Here is a 16,573-nt window from a genome sequence, read left to right on the forward strand (position 1 = left end):
ACACCCTCCTCCATCCTCCAGCCCTTGGGAAAAGGGTCCATGTGCTAAGCAATGCATGTCTTTCAATGTTTTAAAACACATACAGTAGAGGTCAACCCAGTTTTGGTTACAAAGCAGAGCAACAGTAGGATTAACATAAAAGTACAGACCACTTATATACTCACCCCCATGAACTCATGAAGACAGTTGTTCAACCATCCTCTCACATTGCAGTGTTTCTGCATCAACCTATAAACAAGCCTTTTTTTCCCTGTAAAATGTTCTCACAGAATTCAAATTTTCGGAATAATGCACATATGTGCTGTGGCAGGAGTTGTGTAAACAGAGCTACTACATAAACATGGCTAGGTTATATTGAATACAGTCCACTGTCATTTTATTCTGGATCATTATGGAGCCTATTGTTACCAAATGAGTCTGCATGGACTTTGCATATTTACAATCCCCTACACATTGGACAGTGAAGCTAAAACTTATATTGGCTCTATACTCCAGCATTTTGGATTTGAAATCAAGTGTTTTATATGAAGCGACAGTACAGAATGTCATCTTTTATTTTAGGGTATTTATAATAAAGCTGGAGAAGAAGGCAGATTGTCACACCCTGGCCTTAGTTATCTTTGTTTTCTTTATTATTTTGGTTAGGTCAGAGTGTGACATGGGGGATTTTCGCTACACTCGCATTTAACATCTGCTAACCATGTGTATGTGACAAATAAAATTTGATTTGATTTGATTTGATTTTGATTTATGTGTTTAGTCTTGTCTAGGGGTTTTGTATGTTTATGGGGCTGTTTCCTTTCTAGGTCGTTTTTGTATGTTTATGGGGCTGTTTCCTTTCTAGGTCTTTTTGTATGTTTATGGGGCTGTTTCCTATCTCGGTAAATTGTATGTCTATGGTTGCCTAGACTTGTTCTCAATTAGAGGCAGCTGTCTATCGTTGTCTCTGATTGGGAACCATATTTAGGCAGCCATATTCTTTGGGTATTTTGTGGGTGATTGTTTCCTGTGTCAGTGTTTGTGTCACACGCGACTTTTTCGGTTAGTTCACGTTATTATTTTGTATATGTGTTCATGTTCAGTTTTTCTTATTAAAAACCATGGACACCTACCACGCTGCGTATTGGTCCGATCCTTGTTTCACCTCTTCAGAGGAAGAAATCTGCCATGACACAGATGTTTTACATGTCCCCAATCGATTGTTTTTTTGTTTGTTTATTTGCGTTAATCGTGAACTTATTTCCTTACTTATTTTGTACATGATGTTGGCACTATTGTCTCTTATGACCAAAAATAACTTCTGGACATCAGGACTGTGATTACTCAACACGGACAGGCAGAATACTTTTTTTCCTTTAACGAGTGACGAGCCCGACGCGAACGATATACTGTTTCTCGGGAACAGGCCCAGATCCACATGATTTGCATGAAGAGGAGGCAGAGAAAAAGGGGACAAAGGGCGGGCTGCCTTCTGATAATTCGTAGGCAATTGAATAAACCCCCACTTCCTTCCATTCTGCTAGCAAACGTGCAATCTTTGGAGAATAAAATAGATGACCTATGCGCAAGATTACACTACCAACAGGACATTCAAAACTGTAATATCCTTCATGGAGTCATGGCTGAACGACACCACTATCAACATACAGCTGGCTGGTTATACGCTGTACCAGCTGGATAGAACAGTGGCGTCTGGTAAGACAAGGGGCGGCGGGCTATGTAAACTCAGAAACATCCTCACTGTCAACTGCGTTTATTTTCAGAAAACTTAACATGTGTAAGTATTTGTATGAACATAACAAGATTCAACAACTGAGACAAACTGAACAAGTTCCATAGACATGTGACTAGCAGAAATGTAATATGTCCCTGAACAAAGGGGGGGTCAAAATCAAAAGTAACAGTCCGTATCTGGTGTAGCCACCAGCTGCATTAGGTACTGCGGTGCATCTCCTCATGGACTGCACCTGATTTGCCAGTTCTTGCTGTGAGATGTTACCCCACTCTTCCACCAAGGAACCTGCAAGTTCCCGGACATTCCTGAGGGGAATGGCCCTAACCCTCACCCTCCGATCGAACAGGTCCCAGGCATGCTCAATGGGATTGAGATCCGGGCTCTTCGCTGGACATGGCAGAACACTGACATTCCTGTCTTGCAAGAAATCACGCACAGAGCGAGCAGTATGGCTGGTGGCATTGACAAGCTGGAGGGTCATGTCAGGATGAGCCTGCAGGAAGGGTACCACATGAGGGAGGAGGATGTCTTCCCTGTAATGCACAGCGTTGAGATTGCCTGTAATGACAACAAGCTCAGGCCGATGATGCTGTGACGCACCGCCCCAGACCATGACGAACCCTCCACCTCCAAATCGATCCCGCTCCAGAGTACAGGCCTCAGTGTAAAGCTCATTCCTTCGACGATAAACGCAAATCCGACCATCACTCCTGGTGAGAGAAAACCCCTACTCGTCAGTGAAGATCACCTTTTGCCAGTCCTGTCTTATCCAGCGACTGTGGGTTTGTGCAGATAGGCGACATTGTTGCCGGTGATGTTTGGTGAGGACCTGCCTTTACAACAGGCCTACAAGCCCTCAGTCCAGCCTCTCTCAGCCCATTGCAGACAGTGTGAGCACTGATGGAGGGATTGTGCATTCCTGGTGTAAACTCGGGCAGTTGTTGTTGCCATCCTGTACCTGTCCCGCAGGTGTGATGTTCAGATGTACCAATCCTGTGCAGGTGTTGTTAGACGTGGTCTGCCACTGCGAGGACGATCAGCTGTCCATACTGTCTCCCTGTAGTAGCACTGTCTTAAGCATGTCACAGTACGGACATTGCAATTTATTGCCCTGACCACATCTGCAGTCCTCACGCCTCCTTGCAGCATACCTAAGGCACGTTCACGCAGATGAGCAGGGACCCTGAGCATCTTTCTTTTGGTGTTTTTCAGAGTTGGTAGAAAGGCCTCTTTAGTGACCTTAATTGCCTACCGTCTATAAGCTGGTGTCTTAACAACCATTCAACATGTGCATGTTCATTAATTGTTTATGGTTCATTAAACAAGCATGGGAAACAGTGTTTAAACCCTTTACAATGAAGATCTGTGAAGTTATTTGGATTTTAACGAGTTATCTTTGAAAGATAGGGTCCTGAAAAATAGACTTTTCTTTTTTTGCTAAGTTTATTTTTGTAAATAACAGCTGGTGCACGATATCTAAGGAAGTCTCGAGCTATTGCTCGCCTGTGGTAGAGTATCTCATGATAAGCTGTAGACCACATTATCTACCGAGAGTTCATCTGTATTTTTCGTAGCTGTACATACCACCACAGACTGAGGCTGGCACTAAGACAAATTGAATGAGCTGTATTCCGCCATTAGCAAACAAGAGAACTCTCACCCAGAGGCGGTGCTCCTAGTAGCCGGGGACTTTAATGCAGGGAAACTTAAATCTGTTTTACCAAATTTCTATCAGCATGTTAAATGTGCAACCAGAGGGCAAAAAACTTCACCTTTACTCCACACACAGAGACACATACAAAGCTCTCCCTCACCCTCCATTTGGCAAATCTGACCATAATTCTATCCTCCTAATTCCTGTTTACAAGCAAAACATTTAAGCAGGACGCAACAGATCAATAAGAAAGTGGTCAGATGAAGCAGTTGCTAAGCTACAGGACTGTTTATCTAGTACAGACTGGAATATGTTCCGGGATTCCTCCGATGGCATTGAGGAGTACACCAAATCAGTCATTGGCTCCATCAATAAGAGCATCAATGACGTCGTCCCCACAGTGACCGTACGTACATACCCCAAACAGAAGCCATGGATTACAGCCAACATCCGCCTTGAGCTAAAGGCTAGAGCTGCCGCTTTCAAGGAGCGGGACTCTAACCCGGAAGCTTATAAGAAATCCCGTTATGCCCATTCTCAACGACGGGGTTGCAGTGAAGCAGGTTGAGAGCTTCAAGTTCCTTGGTGTCCACATCACCAACAAACTAACATGGTCCAAGTACACCAAGACAGTCGTGAAGAGGGCACGACATAACCTATTCCCCCTCAGGAGACTAAAAAGATTTGGCATGGGTCCTCAAAAGTTCTACAGCTGCACCATCGAGAGCATCCTGACCAGTTGCATCACTGCCTGGTATGGCAACTGGTACATAAAGTAAGTTGATTTCTAAATGGTAAAATATGTATGTATGAAAATACCCCAAAATAAAAGGCGACATTCTGTACAGTCGCCTCATAAAACATTTTATCTGAAAGTTTTAGCTTCACTGTCCAAATAAATACATAGGGGAGTGTATGTAAGCCAAAGTTCTAAATTCAGAGTGCATCATCTCATGCACCACTGAGTTCATGTGTATACATCACTCGTGCCGATGATCCAGAAATGCCTCACAGGATGCCAACCCGACAAATTACTTTCCACTTTTTTGGGTCACATGGAATGCATTGCCATTCACTGTGGAAAGAGCAACTCAACAGATCAGATGACAATGCAGCCTCCTCCCAGAATCAGTTACTCAGATACAGTATGTCACTAAGACATCTAGTGTTCAAGATCTCCCTAAGTAATTTAGTATTAGCATCAAGACCCTGCTATCAACAGATAATTATTCTGTAAATCAGATTTTTATTGAAGTATCTTTTAAATGTAGAATTAGTCTCTCTACTGATACAAAGATGCTTTGCACTGCAAAGTGGTTTTGAATTCCCCAACTGATGAAGAAATCATTTGTGGTGAACTATTTGGACTGAAATAAAACAAGAATATAAGTTCATTGGGTAAACACTTCCTGGTCCTAATGCTAGCTAGCTGCTTCGCTTGCTTGCTGTTTTTCCTTTTCTTTTTACAATAACTGTTATTTAAAATTATGTTTCAACCCTCATATTATATTTTTTCTGATTTACTTTACTTTACTTTATATGGAGGAATTGGAGTGAAATGTAATATAAATAGGCCCAATAAATACACTGTTAAGGTTAAGGAGGAGATACCAGTCATCACTTGCCTGAAAAAAGAAGCACACTTGGAAGCCCAGCAAAGGTGTAACATTCTTTCTATGCTCGCTTCACAACTAAAATAGTCTCACTAATCCCTCTACTGTGCTACCTGTGTCAATGTGACTGGGGTCGCCTGCTGAGTGCATTTATTAGTGGGGCACATATGCATTCTGTATTTAAACCCATAGGGACATCTTGCTCTATGTGGAGGTCATTTCATTCAAGATGTAATGGGCTGATTGGAAACCATTCTCTGGTTAGAGGGTAATAAAACACCTGATACGACTCACAGAGAGGAGAAATGTATTAGACAATCAAAACCTCTCATTAACAACACATTGGATAGCTCTGATATTAACCCACTGCAATGCAGAGATGATTGCAACGACAAAATCAGCATTTTCAGCATTTATCAATTTCAATAGATTCATTCAACTGAATTCAAGACTGTGGTACAATTAAGGCTCTATTCAGTGCATTTGGAAAGTACTCAGACCCCTTGACTTTTTCCACATTTTGATACTTTACAGCATTATTCTAAAATGTATTTCATTTCCCCCCCTCATCAATCTACACACAATATCCTATAATTACAAAGCAACAGTTTTTTGGGGGGGCAAATGTATTTTAAAAACCAATGGGAATATCACATTTACATAAGTATTCAGATCCATTACTCAGTACCTTGTAGAAGCACCTTTGGCAGCGATTACAGCCTCCAGTCTTCTTGGGTATGACGCTACAAGCTTGGCAGACCTGTATTTGGGGAGTTTCTCCCATTCTTCTCTGCAGATCCTCTCAAGCTCTGTCAGGTTAGATGGGGAGTGTCAAATCACAGCTATTTTGAGGTCGCTCCAGAGATGTTCGATCTTCCACCAACATGCTTCACCGTAGGGACGGTGCCAGGTTTCCGCCAGATGTGATGCTTGGAATTCAGGCCAAAGAGTTCAATCTTGGTTTCATCAGACTAGAGAATCTTGTTTCTCATGGTCTTAGAGTCATTTAGGTGCCTTTTGGAAAACTCCAAGCAGGCTGTCATGTGCCTTTTACTGAGGAGTGGCTTCCGTCTGGCCACTCTACCATAGAAGGCCTGATTGGTGGATTGTTGCAGAGATGGTTGTCCTTCTGGAAGGTTCTCCCAACTCCACAGAGGAACTCTGGAGCTCTGTCAGTGACCTTCGGTTTGTTGGTCACCCGATGGTCCCGATGGGGGTTCCAAACTTCTTCCATTTAAGATTGATGCAGGCCACTGTGTTCTTGGGGACCTTCAATGCTGCTGAAATGTTTTGGTTCCCTTCCCCAGATCTGTGCCTCGACACAATCCTGTCTCGGAGCTCTACGGACAATTCCTTCGACCTCATGGCTTGATTTGTGCTATGACATACACGGTCAACTGTGGGACCTTACATAGACAGGTGTGTGTCTTTCCAATTCATGTCCAATCAATTGAATTTGCCACAGGTGGACTCCAATCAAGTTTTAGAAGCATCTCAAGGATGATCAATTTCGAGTCTCATAGCCAAGCGTCTGAATCCTACAATTTTTTTTTATACATTTGCAAACATCTCTAAAAACCTGTTTTCGCTTCATCATTATGGGGTATTGTGTGTAGATTGATGAGGGGAAAAACATATTGAATACATTTTAGATTAAGGCTGTAATGTAACAAAATGTGGAAAAAGGAAAGTGGTCACAATACTTTCTGAATGCACTGTATAACCTTATTTGTAATTTGTCTGAAGAGCTTCCTTTTGATAATGGAACTGCTATGGTGTATCATCTTAGTGCACTTCAAAGGCTTTACATCACAATTTACTGCAAAAATCCATGACAAACTGGGCATCTTAAACTGAATTATTTCATTCTGACCCATCCCTCCCTCTCGAGTCTCAACATTTGCCAAGAAACCAAAGACTCAGGTGGCAGAGGAAGGGGCAACAGTGGTTTTGAGACAGAGGCAGGGAAGTCTGATGCGAAGGTGAGAAGGCAGAGCAACACAAAGGACCTTGCCTCTGGCGACAAGTATGTGATCAAGGCAGATGGAAACAAGCACTTACCATCCAAGCAGTCACCAAGGAGGACAGCACTGCCTATGCAGTGATTGCCGGTGGGTCAAAAGTCAAGTTTGACCTAAAGGTGAAAGAGAAAGAAGTCATGGAGGAAGTCAAATTGGAAGTGAAGGAGAAGGAAGGTGGGAGTCTGTTAGGATGTAGACCTTTTTCCAGAGCCATACTCACCTATGAGCACAGTGTGAGGAGCACCGAGCACAGAGGCCACCAAACACCATAAACATGTGTTTTGAACACTGAGCACTGTTTGTTGCACTGCTGCTTGTTATCACCTCAATCACAGTCTGTTTTAGACAATTACTCAGTATGTTTCATTTCATCAAGCACAGAGCACAGTGTGTACTGTAACATTACCTTCATAGTTGACCACCCAGCAACCCTTTCAGCCTGGCAGTAGGAGCTGTGTGTGGTTGGATAAAATGCCTGGGGTCAGAGAGAGAGAGTGGCTGTGGAGAGCTCAGACTTGGAGCAGCTCCAGCCTGTCCAGGGCTGCTGTGATTCACATAAAACCCTCCCTGATAACCTTCACCCTGGCCTGGCACAAACATATTGTTTCTTCATGAGTAACCACAGCAGCAAGTGCTCAGGATAGATAGTCACAAGAGGCATCTGACAGGAGATAACACAGTGCACATGGAAACTTGATCCGTTCAAAGTTGATAAATGGAAATATTTGCAAGATAAGTGTAGACAAATGTGGCAGTGGTAAGGGCAGAAATGTTGCAAGAGGCAGGCAGGTTCCAGGTGCAGAAGTTATGCTTTTATTTATGTCAATGGTGATCCAGACATTCAATTGCCAATATTGACAAAGTAATCCAAAATAGATATTTCCAAACTTCTCATAACACTTATAATGAAAAAGAAAATGCCGAGAGACAGGCAAATCGGTCTACTCCAGACTCAGGTTAGGGTATAACAGGCTCACATCAGCCTCCTAACAATTACCAAAACTGCCCCCCAAAAAATAGAAGAAACAAACAGGCGATTACATTCTCTTAGCTCCCCCTGGGACATACCTCTGTCAAAATGATAGTTCACCCATAACTGGTCATGTAAAATGCATATTCATTAATTAGCCTACAGTGTGAATAATAGTCTAAAGCAGACATAATAATCATCAGAACTTATTTAATTCACAGTCGAATCCTTCATAATATTGACGTCCTCGCAGGAAGGCCACCTACAACTATTATTTTATTTATTTTTTATTTCACCTTTATTTAACCAGGTAGGCAAGTTGAGAACAAGTTCTCATTTACAATTGCGACCTGGCCAAGATAAAGCAAAGCAGTTCGACAGATACAACGACACAGAGTTACACATGGAGTAAAACAAACATACAGTCAATAATACAGTATAAACAAGTCTATATACAATGTGAGCAAATGAGGTGAGAAGGGAGGTAAAGGCAAAAAAGGCCATGGTGGCAAAGTAAATACAATATAGCAAGTAAAACACTGGAATGGTAGTTTTGCAATGGAAGAATGTGCAAAGTAGAAATAAAAATAATGGGGTGCAAAGGAGCAAAATAAATAAATAAATTAAATACAGTTGGGAAAGAGGTAGTTGTTTGGGCTAAATTATAGGTGGGCTATGTCCAGGTGCAGTAATCTGTGAGCTGCTCTGACAGTTGGTGCTTAAAGCTAGTGAGGGAGATAAGTGTTTCCAGTTTCAGAGATTTTTGTAGTTCGTTCCAGTCATTGGCAGCAGAGAACTGGAAGGAGAGGCGGACAAAGAAATAATTGGTTTTGGGGGTGACTAGAGAGATATACCTGCTGGAGCGTGTGCTACAGGTGGGAGATGCTATGGTGACCAGCGAGCTGAGATAAGGGGGGACTTTACCTAGCAGGGTCTTGTAGATGACATGGAGCCAGTGGGTTTGGCGACGAGTATGAAGCGAGGGCCAGCCAACGAGAGCGTACAGGTCGCAATGGTGGGTAGTATATGGGGCTTTGGTGACAAAACGGATTGCACTGTGATAGACTGCATCCAATTTGTTGAGTAGGGTATTGGAGGCTATTTTGTAAATGACATCGCCAAAGTCGAGCATTGGTAGGATGGTCAGTTTTACAAGGGTATGTTTGGCAGCATGAGTGAAGGATGCTTTGTTGCGAAATAGGAAGCCAATTCTAGATTTAACTTTGGATTGGAGATGTTTGATATGGGTCTGGAAGGAGAGTTTACAGTCTAACCAGACACCTAAGTATTTGTAGTTGTCCACGTATTCTAAGTATTCTGCATTCTTAGAATGCACCCGCACACAAATACATTACAGATAGGCCCACTCAGAGCCATCTACCAAAAGATTGTCTATTATATTGACAAGATAGTCGATTGACCGCTCCGACAATGGAAATACATGTCCTTTAAAGATGGAAGGGAGGCAGGCAGGAAGAGGTGAGATCAGGTGGAACCATTCTAGCCAATGAGAGGGAAGATACTTGTATGAACAACAGGCCATAGAGATATACTGTATATCTGTGCCATTATAGCGTCTGTGACCATCTGGGCAGCGCCATTGAGGCTGTCTCCATTTTAAAGTAAACCATTTTCTTCTTCTTTATTGGCTGATTGCTCCCAACTCTTAGGAATCTCCACCTTGTTGACACATTTAAAATGGTGGAACCCTCAATGGCAATGTCCATGTTAAAATGGGTTATATCCATGATGAGTCATCTATCGATCTCTATGACAACAGGCACAACTGATATAAAGTTGTTTTTTTCAAAGTTGCCGAAATGCCACGTGCATTCACTCATATTAGTGCATTCGTAATGCATTCGTAACAACCTAACCATTACGGAACTTCTATTCAATCAAATAAGCCACACGTAGCAAATGAGCAATTCCATTTTTTGTTAACCAAATTGAACACTCTCATTGACTACTGCACATTTGAAACAGATGGGGAGCGCCATGGACAAACAGCTAACAAACACTTTTTATGGAAATAAAATGATCTCTTGCCTTGTGAGTCTTGCAAAAGTCCATATGCTCTATAAACATTGTGCCCACTTAGAGGTGAAGAAATAGTCAATGAAATGCAACAACATATCGTAGGCATACCAAACATTAATCAAAATGTGTGCAATGTTACTGTACGTTTATATGTAACAGATTTAACAAACATGTTTATCAATTTGGGAAAACAACATCAAACATGTGCCTACGGAAACAAAGCGCTCTCAAATGTTAAGACATTTTATGAGTTAAGAGAACATATGCAAAGGCTAAGCTTCACTACAAAATGTAACCCCTTGAGCATCCTATTGGTTCCTGCATAATGCCCCCCCGATCATCTCATTGGTTCCTGCATGAATGCCTCCCCCAAGCATGCCATCTTCCTGCTTGTGTGACACTTTTGATATTGTGGATTTCACAGGATTGTCTATGCAATTAAAATGTGAGTCAAGTGGAATTAAAGTATTATCTGAGTTTTTCAGGGGTCCTTCGGGGGGGTGTAATGCAACTCAGTATTCGGAAGGTGTTCCTAATGTTTTGTAGACTCAGTGTGTGTGGCCTACAGTCCGAGAAACATTCAGTTCTATGAGTCTCTCATGGTAAATTATTTGTTACCAGAGGAAGCCCAGGGTGGGGACCCAGCAGCTCCAGATCCAGCTGCTATAGACACTTTAGCTCCAGCGGAGGCCCCAGCCCCAGCAGAGACCCCTGCAGCAGCGGACACTACACCAGCAGCATCTCAGCCAGGTGCCAATATACAGCCACATGACACTCCAGGATTTGATGGTTAGACCAATGTTTACAGATTGTTTCCACTGATCCTTTGAGCTACTGGATACACGCTTGTGGTGATGTTGTAGGGTCACAATGCATGACAATGGAGACATTGTAAGATACTTCACTGAAAAAGTTGTGCACTGCACTTGCTAGTATCACAATTTAGCTTTGTATCAGCCTTCACAGAGCTTCTGTGTAGAAACCCCCCCAACAAAAAACAGATATAGGTATAACTATCCTTGGTAGTTTACTTGCTCCCGGCTTCTCCCTTGCTTTGTCCTGTTTAACATTTTCCTGTTCCCTTCTCAGAAAGTCAAGCCCCTGACACAAAGACAGACCTCACTGGCCTGTTTACAGAGAAACCCCAGAGTGGGGAGGTCGCTGTGGGTGAGTGACACCATTACATTTTAGCCATTTAGCAGACACTCTCCTCCAGAGCAACTTAGTGAGGAACAGTACCCCAGAGATCATAGCCATTCATGCAAGCCATTCATAAAGATGTTATGGGCATGTCAAGGCATGTATCCCTACTGTTCTGTCCAGGTGAGAACATTAATTTTGTGGCTAAAGTGAATGCTGCTTCACTGCTGAAGAAGCCCACCATCAAGTGGTTTAAGGGGAAGTGGATGGACCTGGCTAGCAAGTCTGGAAAGAACCTGCAGCTCAAGGAGCTTTATGATCGTAACTCTAAGGTTAGACTTTTGTCCCATGCATGAGCATGTTACATACTGTTGTCACCAATGTACAGTTCTGAACATCATGATACAAGAACAGGTTGGACACTGCAATGAGCTGTTAAAAGTTGTTCAGGAAAGTCCTAGAGGTCGCCTTGCAAAAGATTTCAGAGGTTTTATGGTTTTGGCTGACATTATTATTACCAGGAATTTTTACCTTTGTTTTCAGGTCTACACCTTTGAGATGCAGATCATTGCAGCCAAGCCCAGTTTCGCTGGAGCTTACAGGTGTGAGGTGTCATCCCGGGACAAGTTTGACAGCTGCAACTTTGACCTAACTGTGCATGGTGGGTGCCCCCACACAATACAATCACTAGGGGCAGCTTAACAGAAACTACAATTGTTCTTATTTTCTCCTTAGTGCCTTTCCTTGCTAAAGCATACAGTAAATATCAGTTATTTTCTATAGTACCTGTGGTATAAAAATCAATGATAGAGAAGAGAACTGATTATTCTATCATGTTTCAGAGGCCCGGGCTGTGGAAGGGTTTGACATCAGGGCAGCTTTCAGGCGCACGTAAGCTAAGAAAAAATGTGTGTGTGTGTGTGTGTGTGTGTGTGTGTGTGTGTGTGTGTGTGTGTGTGTGTGTGTGTGTGTGTGTGTGTGTGTGTGTGTGTGTGTGTGTGTGTGTGTGTGTGTGTGTGTGTGTGTGTGTGTGTGTGTGTGTGTGTGTGTGTGTGTTTGTGTGTGTGTGTGTTTGTGTCTGTCACTGGAGGTTGGTGGCACCTTAATTGGTGAGAACTGGCTCAAGGTAATGGATAGAGCTGAATAAATGGAATGGTATCAAATACATCAAACACATGGTTTAATGCCATTCCATTCTCTCTGTTCCAGCCATGATTATGAGCCATCCTCCCCTCAGCAGCCTCTACTCATGTGTGTGTGTTTGTGTGTGTGTGTGTGTGTGTGTGTGTGTGTGTGTGTGTGTGTGTGTGTGTGTGTGTGTGTGTGTGTGTGTGTGTGTGTGTGTGTGTGTGTGTGTGTGTGTGTGTGCGTGAGAGAAAGTGAGAAGGCTTAAAGGAAAAGTATATCAAGTTGTTATTTAGCAAGCTGTATCAACAAAACAACGCAAATCAACTTTGTACAATGGTATTATCTAAAGCATTTCTAGACAGCCCCAAACTAGCAGTCTGTGCATATTGTTGGATGGTTATTTACATGCTTCTCTTTTTTGTATACAGTATGTGCCAATACACAATAGGTAAATGGGGTGTAATAGTATCTTTACAGTCCTTTGGATATGTGAGAGAAATAACTATCTGGCAATGCCAACTTGTCAGGAGTGGAGCTACTAGGAAGAGAAGTGTACTGTCAGGAAGGTAGTGAGGGTTTGCTGCAACTTGGGGGTTCATATCCAAACACTGGGGCCTCTGATTACCAAAAAGACTTCAGGGAAAGCGTTTCAGTCCCTCTTTTTCTCTGCTTTCCTTTTGGGTCAAACAGAGCCAGTTTATGGAAATATGTAACTTCTTTGCTGAATTTTGAGAAGACGGCCATGGTGTGAAAGAGACAAGGTTTGACCTCATCTTTTAAAGAGACCACCATAGATGTTAAATACACTGGGTCATCCTTTAGCTTGACAGCTTGAACACTGTCATTGTGTCAACTTTGACAGAACCAGCTTCTGGTCTGGAGGTGAGAGAGTACAATAGGCTGGGTTAACAAGCAGCTTATCAGCACACCAACTTTATATGTCACTCAAACTCTCTCTCTAATCTACCACGGGGTCTTTTATCAAAACAGCGGAGCCAGCTGCACAAACAGTGAGCCGACATAGTGAGTTTTGGTCTTGCCCCTGGTTTGATGGCATTGAAAGTGCCAGGATGTGTTAAGACACACAGGCTTTTCTGTGGCACTGGTTCTCCAGGGCTGTCGGATGAGAGATATCACTGGAGGAAGTCACCGCCGTGTGTTGTAATTCTACCACATAAACCACCAGGCCCTCGTTTAATCCTGATCGCTTCAGAGATCAGAGGGAGGAGATGAACACTTCCAGACACATTTAAAACGGCTGTCCTCTCCCTGAGATCCCTCGTCCCATTGATCAGTGTGGAATGCAGATTTCATGGGGATTTAGATTTTGGCATCATTCGTGGGGGACAACATGTTTGATGTTGTTTTAAAGGGTGCCGCTCATCTCTTATGTTGATGATGATAACCAAACTGTCAGAATACATTGCTTTGATAGGGTACTGACATTGTGTTATTGGCGCTGATATTTCTACAGCAGTGTGGATGGAAGTGAGGAAGCAGGAGAGTTGGACTTCAGTGCCTTGTTGAAGAAAAGGTGAGTGTGAATTATCTCTGATTATTTCAGAACAAAAAGTTGAGTAACATCATTATTTTCCAAATCAGTCAGCTTGTTTCTCTTGGGCATGTTATCTCACTGTGTCCATCTCTCTTTGTCCCCCTCCCTATACAGAGAGTAAGTGACTACTACTAGTTTACCCAACAGATTGGATTAATGGACATGTAAATGTAAATGTAATGTTTTCCCAGTTACTTTTTCACTAACCTGAATTCAGATCAGTCTTGCTGCCTACTCACAATGCATCTTGAGTCCTCCTGCTAATCTCACACTGGTCCCAAACTACTTCTGCCTAGCACACTCACATACCTCATGCCCTGTAGAAGACTCTGTCACTTCTACCACACAAGCTAGAACACATTACACTATTAGATAAAACGGTTCCAAAACAGTTCTTTGGCTGTCCCCATAGGATAACCATTTTTGGGTCCAGGTAGAACCCTTTTTGGTTCCAGGTAAAACCCTTTTGGATCCAGGTAAAAAAAACTTTCGGATTCCATGTAGAACCCTCTGTGGAGAGTGTTATATATGGAACCCAAAAGGGTTCTCTCTGGAACCAAATAGGGTTCTTCAAAGGGTTATCTTACGGGGACAGCAAAAGGACCCTTTTAGGTTGTAGATGGCACATTTTCTTCTAAGAGTGCAGGGAATTTAGCACACATCTGAATACAATAGAAGCTTTCACAACACTTTGTGGTCTGCATCTCTTTCTTCCCTATGAGTGTCACTGCATCATCACAATGAGTCATTACTGACTCTCCAGACCTTCCTTCGATATCCAGTCACAACTCCGCCTGTTTTCAAAGCAATGGTTTATTTCCGCCCCATCACACACAAACATTGTTCCATCTCACTCAGTCCCTTAATGTCAAACCCATCTCCTAGTCTAGTGGATTTCATGCCCTGGCATTTACCTTGATGTCATGCATTGACCTATACTGGCAAGCACATTGTTTTAGGGTCTCTTGTTTGTTGAAAATGTGAATGTTTTTTTCTAAGTTCATAATGCAGTATCAATTATTGGGATTTGATGTTCTATATAATTCTGATTAATCGGAATTCATTTTCAATATTTTACAATAGCTATGACACTTTTCTGTATGTCTGCAGACTATTGCAGCATAAATTATATTTGTTGTAGTTGTTGCGCTTGTTTGTGGTCTTCATGGGTGGGTTCTAGGGTGCTATAATTCGATTTTGGGTACTGCAAATCATATTTGATGTGTGTATTAATCTGTTTCGTTTGTCGCTTGGGTTCTGCTTCGGAATGAGTGCAGCAGTTTTTTTAAAGGTTCACCAGGTCATCGGCAAGAAACAATTATTGTCGATGTAATAATATGCGTTCTGACTGTTATGTGAAGACTGCAATGAGTTTTTGAGTGAAACCTGAATGCAAATGAAAATTGTAATGGAAAATTGCGAGTAATGAAGAAAATGTATAAGTAGGCCTATTGAGCATGGATAGACCTAACTGTTACTGTGCATGGTCAGTAATGTAGCCTAATGATAATGCTAAGTGCTAAGTGATAAGGCTTCAGACAGTGCCTTACCTTGTCCCCTTGTCTCCTCTTTCTGTGCCAGTGCCTCTAAGTCCCAGGTGAAAAATGAGCCTGATGAGGATGTATGGGAAATCCTTCAGAAGGCTCCAGCCAGTGAGTATGAGAAGATCGCCTTCCAGTATGGCATAACAGACCTGCGTGGGATGTTGAAGAGGCTGAAGAAGATGAAGAAGGAGGAAAAGAAGAGTGAAGGTTGGTATCTCTATTTTTGTGAAAACCAACACTTATCCTTCAGCTCATACATTATGCATCCTGAGATTGAACCAGCCCTAAAATGGACACTGCAAATACCCATTTAGGTATTCATCCCTTCAGTCATCCCTCCATGCAAGCCTCCATTGTAGAAGCTAGCTACTGTATCTGTATTTACAGCTAAATGTTACCTCTGCAGATCAGTATTGTTAACTATAGGAAAAGTAATTGCTCACGTGTCTGTGTCTCCAAATCCCAGTTTTCCTAAAGAAGCTGGACCCTGCCTACCAGGTAGAAAAAGGGCATAAAATGAAACTATGCATTGAGGTGGCCAATGAAGACGTAGATGTAAAATGGCTGAAGAATGGGCAGGAGATTCAATCAACTGGAAGGTAGCCATCAGAATAAAAAGGGTTTTCTGAGCTTGCATTCAATTAGAATGAATTACTGATGTACCATCTCTTACAAATGTGTGTACAACACATGTTTATTCAGCAACTCAACAATACAATTAGCTATCTCTCAGATTGCTGTATAATGTCATGCTAACGTTCCTCTTCTCTCCCCCGACACAACACATGGATGGACTGTGCTGATCTTACTGACCTTTCATGAACAGCAAGTAAGTGCTTTCATCATTTCAAGCAGCACATCTGAGATTGTTTTGCTAGGTACCAACAGTAGCAAAGGGCTGAAATAAGCTAGAAAGGAATACGACTGTCAACCATTGTAAATATGGAAGCTTTTTGGGGTCTCCACACTGCTGTCTACTCTGAAAACATGATGATGACTGATGTTAAACTGTTATCAACCAATTTACCAACTATCTATACAATGTATCATCAACAGGAAGAGTGTTACACAGAAGGCTATTGTGGTTTTAATGTTGTCTATATCTGTCAATAAGGAACATTTATTTTATTATGAAAGGTGCTAGTGAATAATTGAGTGGATAATGAAGGTTCT

General features: G+C 42.3%; 1 protein-coding gene across 1 annotated transcript in view; it reads left to right on the forward strand.

Annotated features, from left to right (window-relative positions):
- The window catches only part of LOC118360190 (myosin-binding protein C, cardiac-type-like), a 46,115-nt gene that overhangs the window by 1,729 nt on the left and 27,813 nt on the right, over positions 1 to 16,573 (forward strand). The window contains 12 exon segments of the mRNA XM_052483512.1: positions 6,894 to 6,947; positions 6,950 to 7,057; positions 7,060 to 7,197; positions 10,655 to 10,783; positions 11,123 to 11,200; positions 11,357 to 11,505; positions 11,717 to 11,834; positions 12,016 to 12,064; positions 13,776 to 13,835; positions 15,438 to 15,607; positions 15,867 to 15,999; positions 16,227 to 16,229. Of these exon segments, the coding sequence (XP_052339472.1) occupies positions 6,894 to 6,947; positions 6,950 to 7,057; positions 7,060 to 7,197; positions 10,655 to 10,783; positions 11,123 to 11,200; positions 11,357 to 11,505; positions 11,717 to 11,834; positions 12,016 to 12,064; positions 13,776 to 13,835; positions 15,438 to 15,607; positions 15,867 to 15,999; positions 16,227 to 16,229 (1,189 nt within the window).

Source organism: Oncorhynchus keta, chromosome 2, assembly GCF_023373465.1.
Source record: "Oncorhynchus keta strain PuntledgeMale-10-30-2019 chromosome 2, Oket_V2, whole genome shotgun sequence".
Taxonomy (NCBI): Eukaryota; Metazoa; Chordata; class Actinopteri; order Salmoniformes; family Salmonidae; genus Oncorhynchus; species Oncorhynchus keta.